General features: G+C 41.6%; 1 protein-coding gene across 8 annotated transcripts in view; it reads left to right on the top strand.

Annotated features, from left to right (window-relative positions):
• Positions 1 to 16509, top strand: part of TMEM266 (transmembrane protein 266) — a 113543-nt gene extending 97034 nt beyond the window's left edge. For all 8 annotated transcript variants that reach the window (XM_084816819.1, XM_084816814.1, XM_084816820.1 and 5 more), the window contains 2 exons: positions 10614 to 10676; positions 15016 to 16509. In XM_084816819.1, the coding sequence (XP_084672945.1) occupies positions 10614 to 10676; positions 15016 to 15638 (686 nt within the window). In that variant the 3' untranslated portion in view covers positions 15639 to 16509. The remainder of the gene's footprint in view (positions 1 to 10613; positions 10677 to 15015) is intronic.
• Positions 16510 to 19243: the final 2734 nt, after the last annotated feature.

Genomic DNA, 19243 nt, shown 5'->3' with positions numbered 1-19243 from the left:
GCAATCCATGGTCAGATGAGTCTTGTCCGTATGATCAAATCCTGTTACATTGGCATGCCACTTTCCAAACTGGGTTTGCATCTAGCTTCCTTAATCCATTTACCCACTTTTAATGAGATTTCATAGTACTTTCCTCATGAGAATACTTTATAATTTATGCATGTGCTCCTCAAGGGTTACATTAGGAATGGACGAGAGTGGTGCACACCTCTAAGTAGGGTTGCTGAAATTATTGTGCTTTTGAGACTCAACCTTAAAGTTTTATACTTTCTAGACTTTATGCTTCCAGGTTGCCACAAGCGCATAGTCTTTGCATCTCCTTACAGAGGCTTGGTCATGCATAAAACATAGCAGATCTGCAAGCCAAATAAATCATTCCTGAATATCTGTACATTACATTAGTACACTTAGGTATGCTTAGGATTCACAGCCTACTTAGAAGCAAATCTAACTAAAATCACTTGGACTTCATTTGGCCATCTGGAACTATTCAGACAAAAGGGAGTTTTGCCCTCCACTTTAATCTCATTTCGACTATACCTTTTTATGTTTTTAACAATGTTGAGCATATATCTAGTGCACACGCATGCATGCACAATTAAACACTTGAAAAAAACCTTTTCATTTGCTAGAAGTTAATATCTATGCTATTCTATCTTTTTAATTTGATCTCCTGGATTTATAGATTAAACACAATGTTTTTGACCTTACTGCGTGCATAGAGATGGCAGGATGATGCTAAAATAAGTGCAGTGGGATTAAATAGAAAAGAGAAATCTCATGGGGTTCGTATCAACTACTTACCGGCACCTCATAGTATAATACAAATTATTTTATTTGTTTTACATTTATTGAAATATTTATATACCCCCTTTTTTGCAACAAAGGTCCTTCAAGGCGAACAACAATATTAAAAAGAAATATAACAATTAAAAACAGCAAACTGGAAAAACTCATAAGTAGCAAAAACTAAAGCCAACAGAAGGGAGTAGAAGCTCATCCTGGTAACTAAGGAAGAGAAATTCTACTCCATGCTTGAGAGGCTCCAAAAAGAGGCTTAAAGGTCCATCTTGGTCCTCTCTCAAATGAGATCTAAGCCAACTGCTTTGTGCAGTAAATTCTTTCAGGATTTAGAACATATGCCAGGATGTGGCATGTTTCATTATTACAACACCTGTTGCATCCAAATGCTTGTTTTTGTTGTTTTTGTTTGTGTGTTTGTTTATTTTAGCAATGGTTGATCTAAAGACAAAACCCATCTACAGATGCTGCATGTGGTAGCTTCTATGGAATACCAAAAACTAACTCTTTGCATTGTCCTAGTCCTTATAGTTATAGGAGAGAGAAAAATTAAGTATTTTGAGCCTCTCTATTAAAGGTTTGGAAATCATAGTGGTTATTCATTGATAAGAGCATAGATGTATCCCACCTTTCTCCACAAAGCAGACAAAAGGCGGCTTACAGCAAAAATAGAACAATATAACAGTGAAAATGAGCTAATACTATAGGAGAGCTGGTAATTAAAATGATACAAGGGAGACAGAAACAAATAAAACAAGTCCCAAGGACCATCATTTAAAAATATCTGCGGAAACAGAACTGTCTTAAGTGGCTGCTTAAAAGTGGAGAACCCAGGGAGCTCATTCCATGATCTGGGCGCCCTTCTCTCCTGTTCACACCAGTTGAACCTCTGTTTTTGGGTGGGATTGCGAAAAAGACCTCAGAAGCTGAATAAAGCTCCCAAACAGGTTCTTATAGGATGGGAAGATAACTGAGATACCCTGGTCTAGGATTCCTGAGAGATGCTGGTCCCAGCTGTATGGAGTGCCTAGGGGTCTCATATCAGTTAGTGTTGTGCTGTTCCTAAGCTTGTGCCAGTTTTATGGGCCCTGATGCTCTTTCTAGAGCTTGGGTTTTGTAGACACAGACTTGGCACCAAGGGGGTAGTATGGAATGCTACTCTAGATCAGTACTGTTCCTTGCAGAGAAACCTGATAAACATAATGCATCAGATGAATTTTTTATGCCCACAATCTCTGTGATGCTCAGAGAGCAAGATCAGATTATAGTTCCCTTACCGCATATCTTCGGACTTTCACTACTACTAAAATACCAAGCTTATGGTATTTTCCTCTGAGCATATATATCTTCTGTGCCCGTTTGGCTGTGACAGGTTGATGTTGCAGACTGTCCTACCTCAGAGACCATCATGGCTGATCCCCATTCACTTAATTGTTTGCATGTCAGAAACTGCCTAACGTTGACCCATCAAGTACATTTGAGGTATTCATGATTATATTACAGCATTTGGGAATTGCAACGCATTTGTAGGTGTGCCTGGAGAGGCAGAGGTATAAAACAGGCAAGGTTGTGATTTGCTGCGTAAAATCTGCCTCCCAAGTCCCCTCAAAATCTTACACGTTTGGGAGACCCTCAATTCTGCCTTGAACAATGGGCTTTTAGTGAGCTGAACTACCTAATTCATGAGAAATGGGATACTCCCTCTAATAGCCAGTTATATTTCCCCTACTCATAAGGAACAGTGGAAACATTCAGCATCAGCTACTTGACCATGAAGGGTTGCAAAATTCCAAGAGAAATGTTAGACTTCTGCTGATTCCCCCCCCCCCCTTCATATGATGTTTTTATGGATCAATCCATAAGTTAAGGCTCCATGGGGAGCAGCTCACATTTGCACCGTTGTGTTTACATGGGTCTTTGTGTAATAATGGAAGTCTTCAAAGCTTCAGCATCCCATGGCATATGCTACAGACATCAGCAAAGCAAGATGTATAGCTCTGAAACAGTACCACATGCACTGATAGCACATCTAACTTCCAATACATACTTTTAGTTGCTTTTTAAAATGAAATACATTCAGAAGCAATAGTAGGGTAATCAATGCCTTTTATTTATTAAGACCCAGTAAGGATGGGCGAATCAGTCTATTTCCATTGTTCCTTTTAAATGTTTTTTAACCACAAAATTAGTATTTAAATATATATATTTGTATACATATTTTCTCTCAAATACAGATTTTAAATATATTTTGATACTTTTCTGAGCCAAGAACTGCATCAGAATATTTGGGTAGTACGAGAGCTGGTTGATAACAAAGTTCTGATATACACATTCTCCTGGGAGGTGCGGATCAGGTCTGTTCATATTGGAATTCACAAAGATCAAATTCCTCAATCATCTCTAGGGCCAAATAATGTGTCACAAGATACTGAGCAAGCTTACACGTTCTCCAGAACTCTTCTTTAGGCAGAATCTTAAAATGTTTTAACAGCTAGCCTCAAGAAGAGATCAGGAGAACTCAACAGCCTGCTCAGAATTGCATGACATATTAGCTGATCCTTATAAAAGACATTACTGTATAATGGCTTTTTAAACTTTTTCTAATGGACTAGCCTGGCTATCTACAATTTTTAAAGTATATATAGTGTCACAGGACCTGCCGAATCCATATTTGTCTTCAGGTCACTCCTTAGAACTCGCGCTCTTCCAGTGCAATTGTACAGCAGATTCAGAACAAATAAAACATGCACAACACACAATTAACATACAGAATTCATGCTGCAAGATATGGTGGTAGCCATCTACTGTGGCCTTAAAATAGGAGTGGATGAGTTAATGAATTTTAAGTGTGTTTCTAGCCCTCGGTGTTTGCTTGGTTTTTGTTGTTTTGTTTTAAGAGGAAAAAAACCTAAGGCATAAAAACATATGAGCATGCCTCTTGACAGATGGACCATTGGTCCATCTAGCAGCAGCTATCAAAGCTGTCAAGCAGAGATCTTTCCCAGCACCAGCTACTAGATTTGCCAAGAATTGCATCTGAGACCTTCTGGATGCAAGGCATTGAACTCTTAGTTACCAGCACTTTGAGTTGAACCTACAATCATACTGGGAGCCAGTGTACCTGACAAAGCACTGACATAATGTGATCAAAAAGCCCAGTCCAAGTTAACAACCTTGCAGCTCTGTTTTGGACTTACTTCAATTTCTGAACTATTTTCAAATGCAGTCCTTCATGTAATGCATTGCAGTGTCTTTTACATGTTTTTGCCCTGTTTGAACCCACGTAGGCCCATGTACAGCGCCTGGTGACACTGGCAGTGGAATGAGCAGCAGATGGGCAGGGAGAGACACACACTCTCACTGCTAGCCACACGTTGGGGGATGACTTCAGTATGCATTGCCTGATTCACTTAAAAGACATGTTCTGGACTTCTTTTCTTGTAGGGAGAACGCCTTAAAATACAAAATAATGAAAATGGTGCTCTATCAGGGAATCAGTTTGAAAATGCTTCAGTATAAAGGCTTTGAAATTGCTACTTACCCAATCCCCTCTGGCAAGTGCAAGTCATCTTCTGGCAACCAGGCAGGGATGCGTTTGGTACACTGGAAAAGAATCAGTTTTCATTTTCAGACTGTCGGTTATGTCTTAAATGGCTTGTGTAAGTTTGTGTAGACCAGTGACCGTTGGGTATGCTGAAATTTTGCTTAGCATTTAGAAAGAACATTCACTGCCTTTTTGTAAAATGATGCCTATCAGCAGGTAGCTCTGTGGGTTCTAAAGAAAGTCCTAATACAATATGTTACAGTCAGAACAGCATCAACATTTTTTCTACTCCTGTAAAAATTCTTTTAAACTTTGAGGTGAAACTCCCAGCCTTCAAAGAATGCCAAGATCACAATGGCTCACACACCTCTTAATATTTCCTTTACAACCATTTAATCTTTTCCATAATATATTATTAGAAATTCCACATTTTCCTATGTAAACCCTCTCTTTTCCCACTTCATTTTTAACCTTTGCAAGTATGCAATTCTAACTCGCTTAAATATTAAGACACAGATCATGTAGACCTTTTGGAAAGAAAAGGGATCATAAGTTTTAAGCTTTCATAACCAACTTCCTTTTTTGTGGAGCAAGTTGAGATCTTGTTCTGTTGGCTTTTCTTCCCCCACTTCTTTCTTTGTTAATTCCTGCAGCCATGGGACATTGTCTTGTCTTCCATTAAAACAATTACTGTCTTGTTGTAGCAAGTCCCTGGAACTTCTGAGCGTGTGTTTATTATGTTGTCCCCAGAGACATCTAGTTAGCTTATTAAATGTAGTTGCGAAAAGGCAGCCAAAATGACGAGGCAATAATTACATTAGACCGTGTTTTATCCAAAGCTTGATGCATCAGTGACAACTCTTTGCTTAACAAAAGGGAAAACCTGTATTGGCAAAGTTAAAAGGAGTTTGTTTTTCAAGCTCCAACTGAGACCTATGCAATAGTATTATATAAAAAAAAGTTTAATCACTTATTATATTATAGATATATATAATTCAAAAGATGGTAAAGTTAGTACAAAGGTATTAGTATGTTAACAAATTAATCAGTTACAACAGAAAAATGATTTTTTACATTAGCAGATAAATAGCTCATCATTTGAGATACTATAAAATATTAGTCAATAAAAAATAAAGGAAGGAGAAAAATAGCAATCATATTTACTATGCAGTAGCATTTATTACTTTGTTCTTAGGCTGTCACCTGGTTATTAAAACCACCTTAGTCAATCTTATTTGTATGAGTTTTAGTCAGTTTAATAAAATATGCGTATGAGCAAAAACAGTTCTAAAGCAAAAACATTTGTTTTTAGATTACACATGTCTGTGATGTAGTAGGCATCTTCTTAAAAAAGGCATTGCCACCTGCAGTTTCCATAAGTACTTGTATGGAAAAAACAACTTTTTAAAAATGAAGCCCAATTAATTGGGACACTATTAGTTGATCAAAATATGAATCTAATGAATTGTTGCAACCCTTGATCTTATACACTGCTGAATTTGCTTTATTAACCGTCAGTGTTAAAACACTTTGTGCCAAGCTAACAAAGAAAAAGCCTAGCAGCCACTGCTGCTGTACTTGTGTGTCAGTGGCCTTCTGTATACCCAAGTTGACATGTACTCTGGTGGTGGTGGTGTTTCAAAAAAAATCCGGTTTCTCTCCCAATGAAAGGAAAATGGTACACATAAGTTAAATTGCTTAAGTTATGCTGGTTCTGCCAGTGATAGAAGGTTCAGTGGCAGAGCATCTGCTTTGCGTGCAGGAGGACCCAGGCTTAATTCCTGCCATCTGCAGATGGGGCTGTGAATGACTCTTGCCTGAAACCCTGGAAAGCCACTCCCAGTCAATTTAGACAGTATTGGGCTAGCTCAGCCTTCCCAAACCTGGTGCTCTCCAGATGTTTTGAACTTCAATTCCCACTGGCCTCAGCCAGAATGGCCATTGGTCAGGAATCCTGGGAGTTGTAGTCCAAAACATCTGGAGGGCACCAGGTTGGGAAAGGCTGAGCTAGATGGACCAATTTATTTTTTTATTTACTGCACTTTTAAACTGCCCAATAACCAAAGTTCTCTGGGCACTGTACAATAGAGTAAAAATATAAAATGCAAGCATTAAAACAAAGAATAAAAACAATGTAGAATAAAACCAAGATAAGCCCAGCAGCAAGGACCAATGCTCTGACTTTGTATAAGGAAGCTTCCTATGTTCCTAAAGGGAAAAGGAAGGTCTCCACTTGTTAATAATTTTGTTGTTGTTGTTGTTGTTAAACCCACTAAAGATGTCGGGTGGTGCTGGCATTGGAGCATTTAGCTATGCTTAGCTACAAACCTGACAAGCTGTAGACTCCTAGAAATTTTGCTGTGAAGAAAGAATTACTTACTTGTCTAGGAAATTCAATCCCAGCAGGCAGAATTCAACAGGAAATGCATTTTGGGTTTTTTTAAAGGGAGAAAGGAACACAAATGCACTTAGCCATAAACTGCTCCAGCAGGGCTCTTTTAAAAATGAAATCCCGAAGTTATACAGAATGGTACCTTGTGCATAGATTCTATATCTAAGTTTGCTGATGCAACCATTAAAGTTCATGATAAAGAAGTTGAGGAATCTGTCTCAAACGACAGAGCGATGTTTGTGTGTGTTAAACCAAAGTATCTACGTTTTATATGGCCAGCTGTCATCTCCAGACTTGGAAGAGACCTTGCTCCTGATAATTTTATTTCCCCCCTGAATATTTCAATTTTTATATTCCTTTCTGAGTGGAAACCCTAGACCTATAATTATCATTTCTGCATTAGAACATACTGTACTCAGAAAGCTACACAACCCTTGCAAAGGCATGATTTGAGCTTAAATGATTAGAACTTGCCAAAACTACTATTACCTGAAAAGATGAAGCTGGCCTGGGTTTATTTGGGTCTTTGTCACAGGAAACTACCTTATATTGAGTCAGACCATTTGTCCATCTAGCCCAATATTGTCAACATGGACTGGCAGCAATGGCTCTCCAGGGTTTCAGGTAGGAGTTTTCCTACCCTACCTGGAGATGCTGTGGATGGAACCTGGGACCATCTGCATGCAAAGCAGGAACTCTACTGTTGAGCTGCAGCCCTTCAGCATTCACATTTCAGTGAGCAACGAGATCATATAACTACAGGAAGACTGTTGGGTTTCTCATACAGGAGAAACTGCCCAATCCAGGCTCTGTGTAGGACAGGTACTTGATTCCAAAGGATCACAGGAGATTTAAGCCTAAGTTGTGTGTTACAGATAGGCAACCCTTCTTAAATTTTATAGCTCACCAGTACCTGCAGCATCTTCAGTATTGGCATGCAGAAGGGTCATGTATAGCCTCTGAACATTCCTAGCTATCTCTGTAGCAATGTCTACGTAATGGTGTACATCGTGACAGCTACATGGCATTTATAGTATCAATTATGGATGATTGAAACGAAATGTATTTTAACAGCAGATAGCTGAAAAGCATCGCAGTGTACTCCTAATCCAGTGGTATTGCCCTGAGCTACACTGAGGGTTCTTTTTAAACTCAGACATTAGCAGAAAGCACACCTCTGACTGCAGGCATTTAAAGATCAACAGAGGCCAAAAAAGCTTTTAAAGAGCCAATGAAACCAGGAAGGCGGCCATGTTCCCTTTCAGTGTCAGGTTAGATTGCCATCTTTGGAGCACAGCTATTTCAGGTACCAAGTGCTTAGTGGCTTGGGTTTTGTGTGGAGAAAGTGTGCCGCAGAGAACATCTGTTTCTTTCACCTGTAAACCACAGTGTGCTGTGAAGAAGGCAGTGCTTTAGCCACAGAGACCCGGGGGGCTATGGAGAATCTGGCTCAAAGGAATGCTCAAGGGTTGCTCTCTTCCCCCTCCCACTCCTGAAATACAGTATCAGAAAGAACACTTAAAACGAGAGGATGCTTTTAAAGCAGGTGATATGCCACAAAGTGGGTGGATCAAGTTGCTTTTCAGCTTGGGTGTTCCTACTGCTCTTGCTCTCGCTCTCGCTCTCTCTCTCTCTCTCTCTCTCTCTCATTCATAACCCTACAGTAATGTTTTTCATTTCAGCATCATGCAATAACTCTTGATTTCTTCCATTTCTGTTACAGAAAACTTGAGAATTATCTTAGTTTCTGCAGTGGAAAGTAATATTTTTTCACTAAAAGCTGGAGTGCTAAACTCTTTAAAATTGCCTTCTGTAAAAAGTACCACTGGTTTATTTTCTTCAACATTGTGCCACACAGCCAATGTTATGTCCTTTGTGCATTAGTTGTATATGTGGTTGTGTTATAAGGAATTTGGAGAACTTTGAGAGCAATTTTATAAAATTATGAACTGTGTGGAGAAAGAGAATAGTGAGAGCTTCCTCCCTCCCCCAAATTCATATTATTCTGGTCACTCAATGAAACTGATTGGCAGTACATAAGAAGATCCCAGCTGGAACAGACCACTATCTAGTTCAGTATTCTGTTCCCAAAATGGCCAACCAGATGCCCATGGGAAGCCCAGAAGTGGAATATGAGCACAATATCACCCCCTGCTCATGTTCTGCAGCAACTGCTATTGAGAGGCATTCTGCCTCTGATGTGGGAGGTAGTATATAGCCATCATGACTGTTAGCCACTGATAGTCTTGTCCTCCATGAATTTGTCTAATCTCCTTTTAAAGCTGTCCAAGTTGGCAGGCATCACTACATCTTGTAGCAGCAAATTCCACAGTTTAAATATGCGTTGTGTGAAGATGTACTTCGTTTTATCTGGCCTGAATCTCCCACTGTCCTAGCATTATTAGAGAGGGAGAAAAACTGTGTAGACACCTCTTACATTGAATCACACTTGCCATTTTAATTCTCATTTTAATGCCCAGTAAATTCAGGATAGACAACAGAAAACACTTCTTCACATAAAGTGTAAATGTGTGGAGTTCACTGCCACAAGATGTGGTGATAGCCACTAACTTAGATGGTGTTAAAAAGGGTGTTAGACCAATTAATGCAGATGTCTGTGGAGAAGCCCAGTGTCATCTTTGCAGAAGAAACCGCCACACTCTGGCTTTGTCTCTAGCAGCCAGAGCATACGTGTCACAAATGCACATAGACTCTCCTGTATTATTGAGCATCTCTGCCACAACCTAGACATAATGCTAAACGTGTCTTTGGCAACCACATCGGTTTAAAGCAGAAGAGTGAAAAATCCTGCCTGATCTTCAGTAAGGTAAACGACTAGGTAGGACTGCATGAATGAGAGGCGTCTAGGTCCAAGTATTGTAGGATCCTATGCTGGACAGAAGGAAAGGAGACCTGGTAGGAAGTGCCATTCTTGGTCTCCAGAAGGCTTCTACATCCCCATGTAAATAGGGTATAGCCAATCCAGGGGACAGGGGGAGAGAGAGACCCATACTTTAATCTGCATTTAGGCATCTCTGGTCACATGTCAGTCCTACATCTGATCCTAAAGCAACCTTTTAGTGTGTCTTGTCTCATTCAATGGGTGGTATTCATTCCTGAAAGTTTTTAAGGATCAGGATGGCTGCATGTTGTTCAGATTCAGACCAGGAGAGCTATGTCAATAATCAGGTAGGATGGATAAATCAGCTGGTGTTGTTTTATTGGGGTAGAATGTTTGAATGTAGGTCCAAAAGCCTCCCTTGCTAGAACTCTGTGTTGAAAGTGGAAGTCCCAAGTTTGCTCATTGATAAAAATAATTTATCTTAAAAATCTGTTTCCCACTTTTCTCAAAAATGAAACAAAGAAGCTTACAAGGGCAGAAAAGTTACAATAAAAATATGAAGCAATAAACCTCGGAGGCTTATTGAGCTTTAAATCCATCTTCGGTACGGTAAATTTGCAGCGCTCACTCACTCTCTCACATGCGCACACCCTACCAACTAACCAACCAACCATTTGCATGGAAGGAATCTGTGTAGGAAAAATTTATGTTCGCTATTGTGTGAAGTGTGGCAAAGGACTTTTTCTTTTCATACTTCACAGATGACTTGTGAACTTGTGTTTTTCTGCAATGGGTGTTAAGTATATATAAAACCAAGTATAGCCTTAAAGTGTCATGTGAGAACCTCGCAATTTTGTGAGTCTGAAAACACCTACATGCACATAACACACACACACCCTCTCCACATTGCATGAAATGTGATTCTGAGCCTCTCCAATACAGTTACATCATTAGAAATCCACTTACTGGGGAACGTAATACTCAAGTACATAGCTGGAGTCTTGCTCTTGATAATTTCCATTTTACATTTACAGAGGCCATGGTCAAAGATGATATGAACAACTATATCAGTCAATACTACAACGAGCCCAGTAGTGGTAAGTTTGAATTTTGAAACTTTGACTTAAATAGACTTGTATCCATTTCTTAGTTGGAGGCATTGCACACTGAATGGTGCAGAGCGAACCAGAGTGAGAAATCAAATAACCCCAGATGATGAAGCAGCCTTTGAACCTAGGGGGACTTCAAATGGATGAGGCTCCAAAAGGAGGCTTGATTTCTAAAACTAGAATCTGTGTGACTTAACCCAGCCTGGAAATTGTATCCCCTGACTTTTAAACCCCTTTCCCACATGGTTAGAAGTGTCAGGATTCCCCTTTTGCCTACCGAAAACTCCAATAGCCAAATCAACACTCAGACGAAAGGGCTGCTTTCCAAGGCTTTAATTCCATTTAACGTAATGAGGCATACAGATGCTAATTGCTAGAGACTCAGAGAACTACAAAGGAACAGCCATCTAGGGGTTCAAAGGGAAACTACATCAGTTGATCTCCATTTGGAAAAAGGGCGGCAATTCTCTCAACTTAAGGGGTGGGAGAGGAAGATCTCCCCCTCTCCCGTGATGCTTCTGAGCGCAGCTGTTGATGTCGAGCCAATGGGGCTGAGCACCGAAGCTTGGCTCCTGTGATCTCTCGCTTGTGCCTGCGTCTGCGCCTCGCGTCTAAAAGTTCAGGTTGTCCTTCCCTTCCATGCCTTGTTCGCTGTCACTCCCAGGGATGTGAGCAGACAGGGGCTCCCCCTCCAGCTGCGCCTCTGAAGTCTGGGAAAGTTCCTCCTCCACGAGTTGACTCTCTTCCTCAGAATCAGAGCTGCTTTGGGACTCTATGGGCTCGGATACAACCCTGACAAGAGGTGTGTTACATTAGCCGATGAAAAACATTCTGCATATAGTCATGGGGAACCTCTTCTTATTCATACACTCCAGGACTGACCCATAACAATTGCTAACAGGTTCTGGGGCCAAATGTTTGTTTGTTTGTTTGTTTGTTAAACCTGTGAATCCCTGCATAGCAACGTACACAATAAAAACAAATATTAAGATCAATAAAATCAATAACTCCAAAAATACAATCATGATACAGTGTAGCAGCAAAAACACAACTAAAAGATTTCAAAACAGACTAAAACAACAACAAAGCAGCAAATACAAAAAATCTAAAACAGTCACAGAGGTAAAACAGTTCAAATACACAAACTTGACCGTGTTAAAAATATGAAGTACAGACTCTAATTGGGCAAGAGTGCTTGAGAGAATAAAAAGGGCTTTGCCTGGTACTGAAAGATCAACAAGGAAGGTGCCAGGCAAACCTCTCTAGGGAGGGCACTCCACAATCAGAGTGCAGGTAGGCACCACCAAAAAGGCCTCCTTACACGTAGCCATCCACCAAATCTCAGTATGTGGGTGGACTCAGAGTGGGACCTCTGATGCTGACCTGTAGCTTTTATAAGCCCTGCACTGTACCTACTACTACTACTCCATGCCCTGGCCCCATAGAAACATGAATGTCTGTCTGCATCAAGCTTCCTTTATGCCCTTATGCAATATGTTGGATCCCTGCAGATCACACGACCAACTGGACTCAACCACCCAGCCACCTGTGTCTCTAGCAGTGGGGAAGAATTACAGCTCAGTTAAACCTGACACCTATTTATACAATTGCACTGGGATGAGATGGTCTTATACCATGTCCAGCCTTTCTTCAAAAGGGGACCTCTTTCACTCAAACACATCCTTCAATATTCCTTTTTAACATCTGGGGATAGTTATTATTAAAAGGCTGGAGTATTATTGCTTAAGGTGATTCTAGGGTTATTTTGGCTACTTCTTGATATCCGTGGTTTCTTACTATTTAATAAACATTTGTGGAGGTAACTCTGGGAGCGAGGGCGGGGGGCAGTAAGCAGCACTACTTCACACCCAGACACTCATCCCACCAAGGCATCCTTACATGACGCTGCATTGAAATGAATAAGAGCTGTGCCGTTTCTATGCAGGAAGGGCCATAGCTCAGTGGTAGAGCACCTGCTTTACATGGAGAAAGTCCCAGGTACAATCCCCAGTATCTCCAGGTAGGGCTGCAAAAATTTCTGCCTGAAACCCTGGAGAGCCAGTGCCAGTCAGTGTCAACAATACTGAGCTAGATGAATCAATGGTCTGACTCGGTGTAAGACAACTTCCTACGTTCCATTCATTTCAGTGGGGCTTTGCAAGAGGAACTTCCTTATTGGATTTGTACCTCCTAAGGAGCTTCCTACTTGTTTCTACTAAGGGCCTCTAGAAACCTCTGGGCTGGGCAGGATCCACATGAAATCGGCCATAATAATGTTAAGTCAGGTGCACCTTGAAGTCGGAAGAGTTTATTTCAAGAATATGGTGCCTCAAAGGGAAGGGGTGGGGGAACCACTCTCCATGGGGGAACCGATGATAAGTCAGTTTAAGACAGCCTCATGCTGAGAACCTTTTAAAAGGGTTAAACCGAATGAGTGAAGGATAAAATAACTCAACACCAGAAAAGACCGATGTTAGAGCAACAGTCACTGGGTTATATCCAAATGGATTTCTCCCCCCAGCCACCTGCCTAATACATATAAAATCCTTATGGTATAAAGGATGAATACCATTCTGAAATTTCATATATCACAAGTACCCATCTGTTCACCTTTTTTAACTTTTTAATAGAAAGCATGGATTCAAAGCAATTTACCTGATTTGGGGGGTGGAACTCCATTAAGAAAGCATGCTTTTTTCATTTGCAAAGGAGTGTCCTAAATAGGAGTATATTTTAACATGCATCTGCATATGTGCATCAGAAGTGCAGATACAGTAAATCTGAGGTGCATAGTTCTTTTACATCCAGGAGCAGAAGAACCTCTAAATCCTAGGTTCTGCAGCCAAAACCTTCAAATTCTGTAAATCGAGAAAATTAAGTTAATGAGGGTCAATTCACATAGTCCTGCTTCCCTCTCTCCCCTATGGTTTTGTTGATCCAAGAGTTATTCCCTTGACTCCATTTATAGGTAAAATCCTAATAATGAAAGTATTAATAAGTGACTCTCATCTGTGTGCATTTCTGCGAAGTCCGAAATTCCAAAACTGACTTCCAGGTTTCATAGAACTGTTCTCAGATTACATCTGTATGATGCTCCCACTTTCACATCATGCTTTTACCCCAGATAGGCAGATATGGGGGACATTTCTCCCATCTATCAAAATGTACCTGAATGAAGCATGCAGTTCTGTTTTTATGTGATATTTTAAAGTTGTTACTGGTGGTTCTTTAAAAATGGTAATGGCCAGCCATCTCGTTTTAACAAGTCAGGAACTTGGTTTAGGGCTAGGTAAGAGGAGTATGTTTAGGGCAGGAAGGCAAGAGCTAGGAGTTGTAGGGAGCACTAGAACTGTACTGAGTGAAACATTTTTCTCCCTCTTGCATCATACTAGAATGCAATGGGGTCATCCAATGAAGCCGATTGGTGGGAGATTCCAAGGGCTTCTTCACACAGTGCATAGTCGAACAATGGAATTGGCTACCACAAGATATAGTGATGTCCACCAATTTGGATGGCTTTAAAAAGGTGTTAGACAATTTCCTGGAGGAGAAATCTATCAATAGCTACTAATCCTGATGCCTCTATGCTACCTCCAGTATCGGAGGCGATAAGCCTATGTACACCAGTTGCTGGGGAACATGGGCAGGAGGTTGCTGCTGCACTCGTGTCCTGCTTGTGGGTTTCCTGTGGGCAGCTGGTTGGTCACTGTGTGAACAGACTGCTGGACTAGATGGACCCTTGGTCTGATCCAGCAGGGCTCTTCTAATGTTCTTATGAGTGGGGTTGAGAAATCCCATCCATATCCTGTACTCTGTAGTTGTCAGGTTCTGTAGTTGTCTAAACTTATGACATTCAACATTTTCAAGTTTTCTTCATGAATATGAAGACTAGAAACTTCCTTAAAAAATAAGCTAAGACTCCCAGACTTCCCCAGTTGATACCCGGAACATTCCCAGATTACTGTAGCCTCTGGCTGCACCCCTCTATATAGTTACCCAATCCACTGGGATTTATGGGATTTGAAGCACACACAGCACACAGGTGTGGACGTTTGTATCCTCTCACTATAAGTATCCAGAAGTGAGGAGCTTGTTTCATACTGAGAGAGACCACATCCAAATGTCTAGCGATCACACATTCAAGCCTCTGTTTGCCAACCAGGTTTTAAGATTTTGTATTTTCACACTCTCTGCTTAAGGGGGGTAGATCTTGGAGACAAGCTCTCTTTCCCAGGAACACCTCTCCTGACTGCTGGAACTGGTCTGTCTATCGACTTCTGAGGCAGGGATCCTGTAACATTGTATACTTTTTACTATTTGCATACAGACAGCGGCGTTCCCGAAGGAGCCATCTGCATCATTACAACGGCAGCCATTGACGTGCACCAGCCCAATATCTCCTCAGATCTCTTCACGGTGGAAGTGCCAGTGAAGATCATGGGGAGCAATGGGATGTCCACCAGCGTTGCATCAGGCAGTGCCTCCAGGTCCACAGACAGCTCAGGTGTCACCAGAGCCCAGAGTGACAGCAGCGAGACCTTTGGCTCCTCCACAGACTGCAGTACAACCCGGGAGGAGTCCTCCGAGTATTGCCCCTTGGAGAGGGCTTGCCATGTAGCCAAGCGTGATCAGGTAGATTCTTCTTCCACCCACAGCAGGGTCAACCACGCTGTGGTGCAGGAACTGCTGTCATCCTTGTCCGAGGATTCCTGCTTGACGCAGAAAGGCCTGGATCCGGTCAACCTTAAACTACCGAGCCCAGCAGGGTCTACCAAAGCCAGCCCTGAACTGGAGCATCGAGTAAATATTTACAACAAAAAGAACCAAGAAAGCTTTGGTGTGTTTCAGATAAAGCCAGTAATCCACTTACAGCAAAACGCACCCATGATCGACAAATATACATCTTTGGAATCCAAAGAGCAAAAGTTAAACAGGGTCCCAGAGTCATAGTCCTTTTGCTGCCATGGGGGTTTAAAAAACAAGGAGAGGCTTCACAAGAGGGTCCTTCTAAAGCTTTTAATGAGGCCCTCAGAACCATCCTAGGGCAGGTACTTTGCGTGGATTGGAATAAGGTGAAAATTCATTTTTTTTAAATGCATGAGTTGTGAGAGCCAGCCTGAAAAACTTGACATTTCTACCATCTGAAGCCCTTCAGCTTCCCCCGCAATAAAGAGGTGGGGGGAGGGGAACCACTCTGTTAAAACAATGACCTCAAAGATGTATAGATTCTTAATGGTGTTTTTTGTTTTTAGAAAAAGCATACACAAATCCCACAATTTTTATGGAACTCTGGACAATCTTCTATCAGGTCAGGTTTCAGCAGGGTATGGTACAAGCAGATGTAAACTTCTCTCCTCCTACAGTTTCTTACAATTTGCCTTTGTACATGACAGCTATAAACCCCTTTGTATAAATATGGCAATTATTTTTGTTCTTCCTGAGAAGGGGGAAAAAAACATTTTTCAAGGAGCACTTTGAATGATGCAGATCAAAGAAATTTAAAAAGTGTGATCTCTTTTTATTTTTAGCATGAACTTTGGGGGGGAAATATTTTGACAAAATAAAAGTTGTCGCCTCCAAGACAACAGAATGAAAAAGGACATTTTACAAATATGGTTTTAATTAAAAAGATTTTTTTTAAAAAAGAAGATCTTAATGCATTTTCATTTTTTCTAGCAATAGAGTTCGTAATATGGTACTAGCTATTACTTTAAAACTTATATTTTAAGAAAAATATGTTAAACCTAATGTACAGTTTGATTCATAGTTCATTTTTCCATTTCTGTATTGACATGCTCAGATGAACTCACATTATTTTCTGAATTGCATATGTGAATTTTTTAAGTTACCTGGCAGAACTGGGTCACGTGAAGGGTCTAACATGCCTTTGGTTCCTTGGCTACTGCATTGTTATTTTGTTTAGGTCTTTATGCATAGAGGTCACTCCAGACCATTGAATGTGGGCTGGAATACAATCCTAATCCCCAACTCCTATAGGTGGAGGGGGTTAGGATGGGCCAGAGGTGCCCCTCTGTATGTGGACAGGAGTTCTGCCGGGAGAGGGCACAGCCACGCCAGAGGCCCCTGTTATGCCTGAGGAGAACTCTGCAGGGATAATTTTATTGCTCTTGGTAGGCCTTGAAATGGGGCATTCAAGGGATGGAGGCAGCTTTGTGATCCACTGGATCCAAAGTCCCTTCATTCCCCCCATGAATACCATGAATACCTATGCCAGCCATAGGTATGGGCTATGTTGGGGCAAAAACTGCTCCCCGCCTCTCACCCAGGCTGCTTGTGTGCCAGCAGGGTTCCAAAAGCTGCAGTGTGTGCGCAGTGGATCTCCTCTTCTAGCTCATTTAGTATTGCTCTGCCCTTCATGTGTAGTGACCTGGTGAAGGGTGGAAATGTGGTCATGTGAATCCTTTCCTATGGTTATGCTATTTATTTTTTTAATTGATTTGTACCCTACATTTCCACAAAGAAAATGATCTCAAGATGGTCAAGTTATAGAGGATCCATCTATCAATGTACATTAGCCATGACGTCTTGATGGAATCTCCAAGTTCAGAGGTGGTATCACTCCAATAGCAATCCTAAGTGGCGAGTGCTGATAGGACTGCAGTCAAAATGGGACCACTGAGAAATAAGAGGGCCGTATCAGCATGTTCGGAGTAACCCCAAGATTTATGGAAATACAAGAAGTCTTTTAAAATGATGATGATGATGATGCAGCAACACCCCCACCCCCCATAACAGCACTGAGTGTGCTCAGAAGCCATGGAATGCTGAGTATCAGTTAGAAAGCAGAAATGGAAATCCAGGGGTGGGGATGGAATGGAGTATCCTGGAGGAAGGCAAGGAACCATGAACAAGAGCACTCATGTGAGGAGGTAAGGATACACTGCAACATTTTGTTGCAGGTCAGTACCACTTGAAATGAATACCAATTGGTGTTTGATAGTGGTGGTGGGAAACAGCAGGGGAGGGCTGGATACCTTCATACCCTGCTGTGGGCCTCCCGGACACAACTGAGTGGCCACTGTTGGAAAGAGGAAGTGAATAATGACGTTGCTTAGAAGTTAAATGCAGTTGTTTACCTGGCTTTATGACAGGATATCTGTGATGGCTACACTGGAATTAAATGATTCGGCTACCCCCACCCTGCACCCCACAATAATTTGGTGGAGTCTATCCCCCTCCCCTTCATGTGCAGTATGTGAATGACAAGGTGCCGTCTCCCCAGCAAAGAATATTTGTATTGGTGAGGAAAGGGCCGAATAGGCTATTTCAGACAGAGTAATTCATGAACTTGAGACGTCTTGAGAGAGCTGAAAGCTAGACAGGCAGATGGGCTCAGAGGCCCAGCAGCTGGAGATAATATCTGGCAGTGCTCCAGTCTTTCTCCTGTGGTGGTTATTATTTTTAATACTTCGGTAAAGCAGCTAAAAGCAATCCTGCTTTTCCAGTCGCATCAGGACACCGTTACTTTGTTTTCTTGCTGTTGACATGATCTGTGTTTAGCATAAGGAAGTGCTGGTGTGTGTGTTGGAGTGGGGTGCGGAAGGAGGAGCAGCGATAGGGAGAAGATGAAGCCAGAGTAAGCTGGCTAAAACGGGACAAGGCTAACCATTTCTGTTCCTTTGTTAGGCTAGCTATACTTACTGTAGGGCCCAGGTGAGTTTTTCTGACCAGAGTAAGAAAAAGCTGCTTTTGATCAACCTGACCAAAAACAGGAAAAATGCTTACTCCTGAGCTTGTCCCTTCTCTTCAGAGACAGTGATTTCACTCACCTGTTACTGCAGGGGATCATGCTTGCAGTAAATACATGTTTTTAACCTTTAGCAAGTTGTACTCTGCTATTACGGTGTGCATAAGCCACTGTTACCTTGGTAAATTTCAAAGAGCTGAATACTTCTCTTGGAAGAGAGAGAGGACTAATTTGATCTGTTTTGTCCCGTGTTCATTCTCTATGGAGAATGACGCAACAAGGCTTGCCTAGTGGAATATGCCCCCAGTGCGGGGGTTGCATGACGTGACAGCCCACCGTGGGTTATATAACCCATGGTGAGGCTGGGGCATGTGTGGCCATCATTTTGCAAATGCAGCCCCCGCTCAGGGGTTGTCTGTCTTGCAAACCTGGTGAGCATGGCCTATGCAAAGGTTAAAACAAGCCTCACATAACCCGCATTCTCTGGGTTCGCACAAGACAACCTCTGAGCTGGGGTTGCATATGCAACCTGGTGCCCGCAGACACCACAGCTCATCATCCAAACCCAGTCTATAGCTTACTCATGAGCAGACCACAGATATGATCAGGTTCTTAATCTCGTGCCGTGAGACAACTTAATATGATTGTATTTGTTTACAAAGTCAAAAGAGTCTCACTGCTCTGCAAAACGATTTGATAATGGTCTCCAGGTGGAACAGTCTCCTTTGTACATGTTTCTCTGCATTTTAAAGACAAAACAGATAGGAAAGCCTTGTAAGAATCCATTTCAGGCCACTCGCTTAGGCTTGAGAGCACTTGTCCAGTTGAACATAGAACACATCGTGTT

This window comes from Heloderma suspectum, chromosome 11, assembly GCF_057233095.1.
Source record: "Heloderma suspectum isolate Gila_16-S chromosome 11, 16-S_ref, whole genome shotgun sequence".
NCBI classification, from domain to species: Eukaryota; Metazoa; Chordata; class Lepidosauria; order Squamata; family Helodermatidae; genus Heloderma; species Heloderma suspectum.
This window is presented reverse-complemented; position numbering and strand designations above follow the sequence as displayed.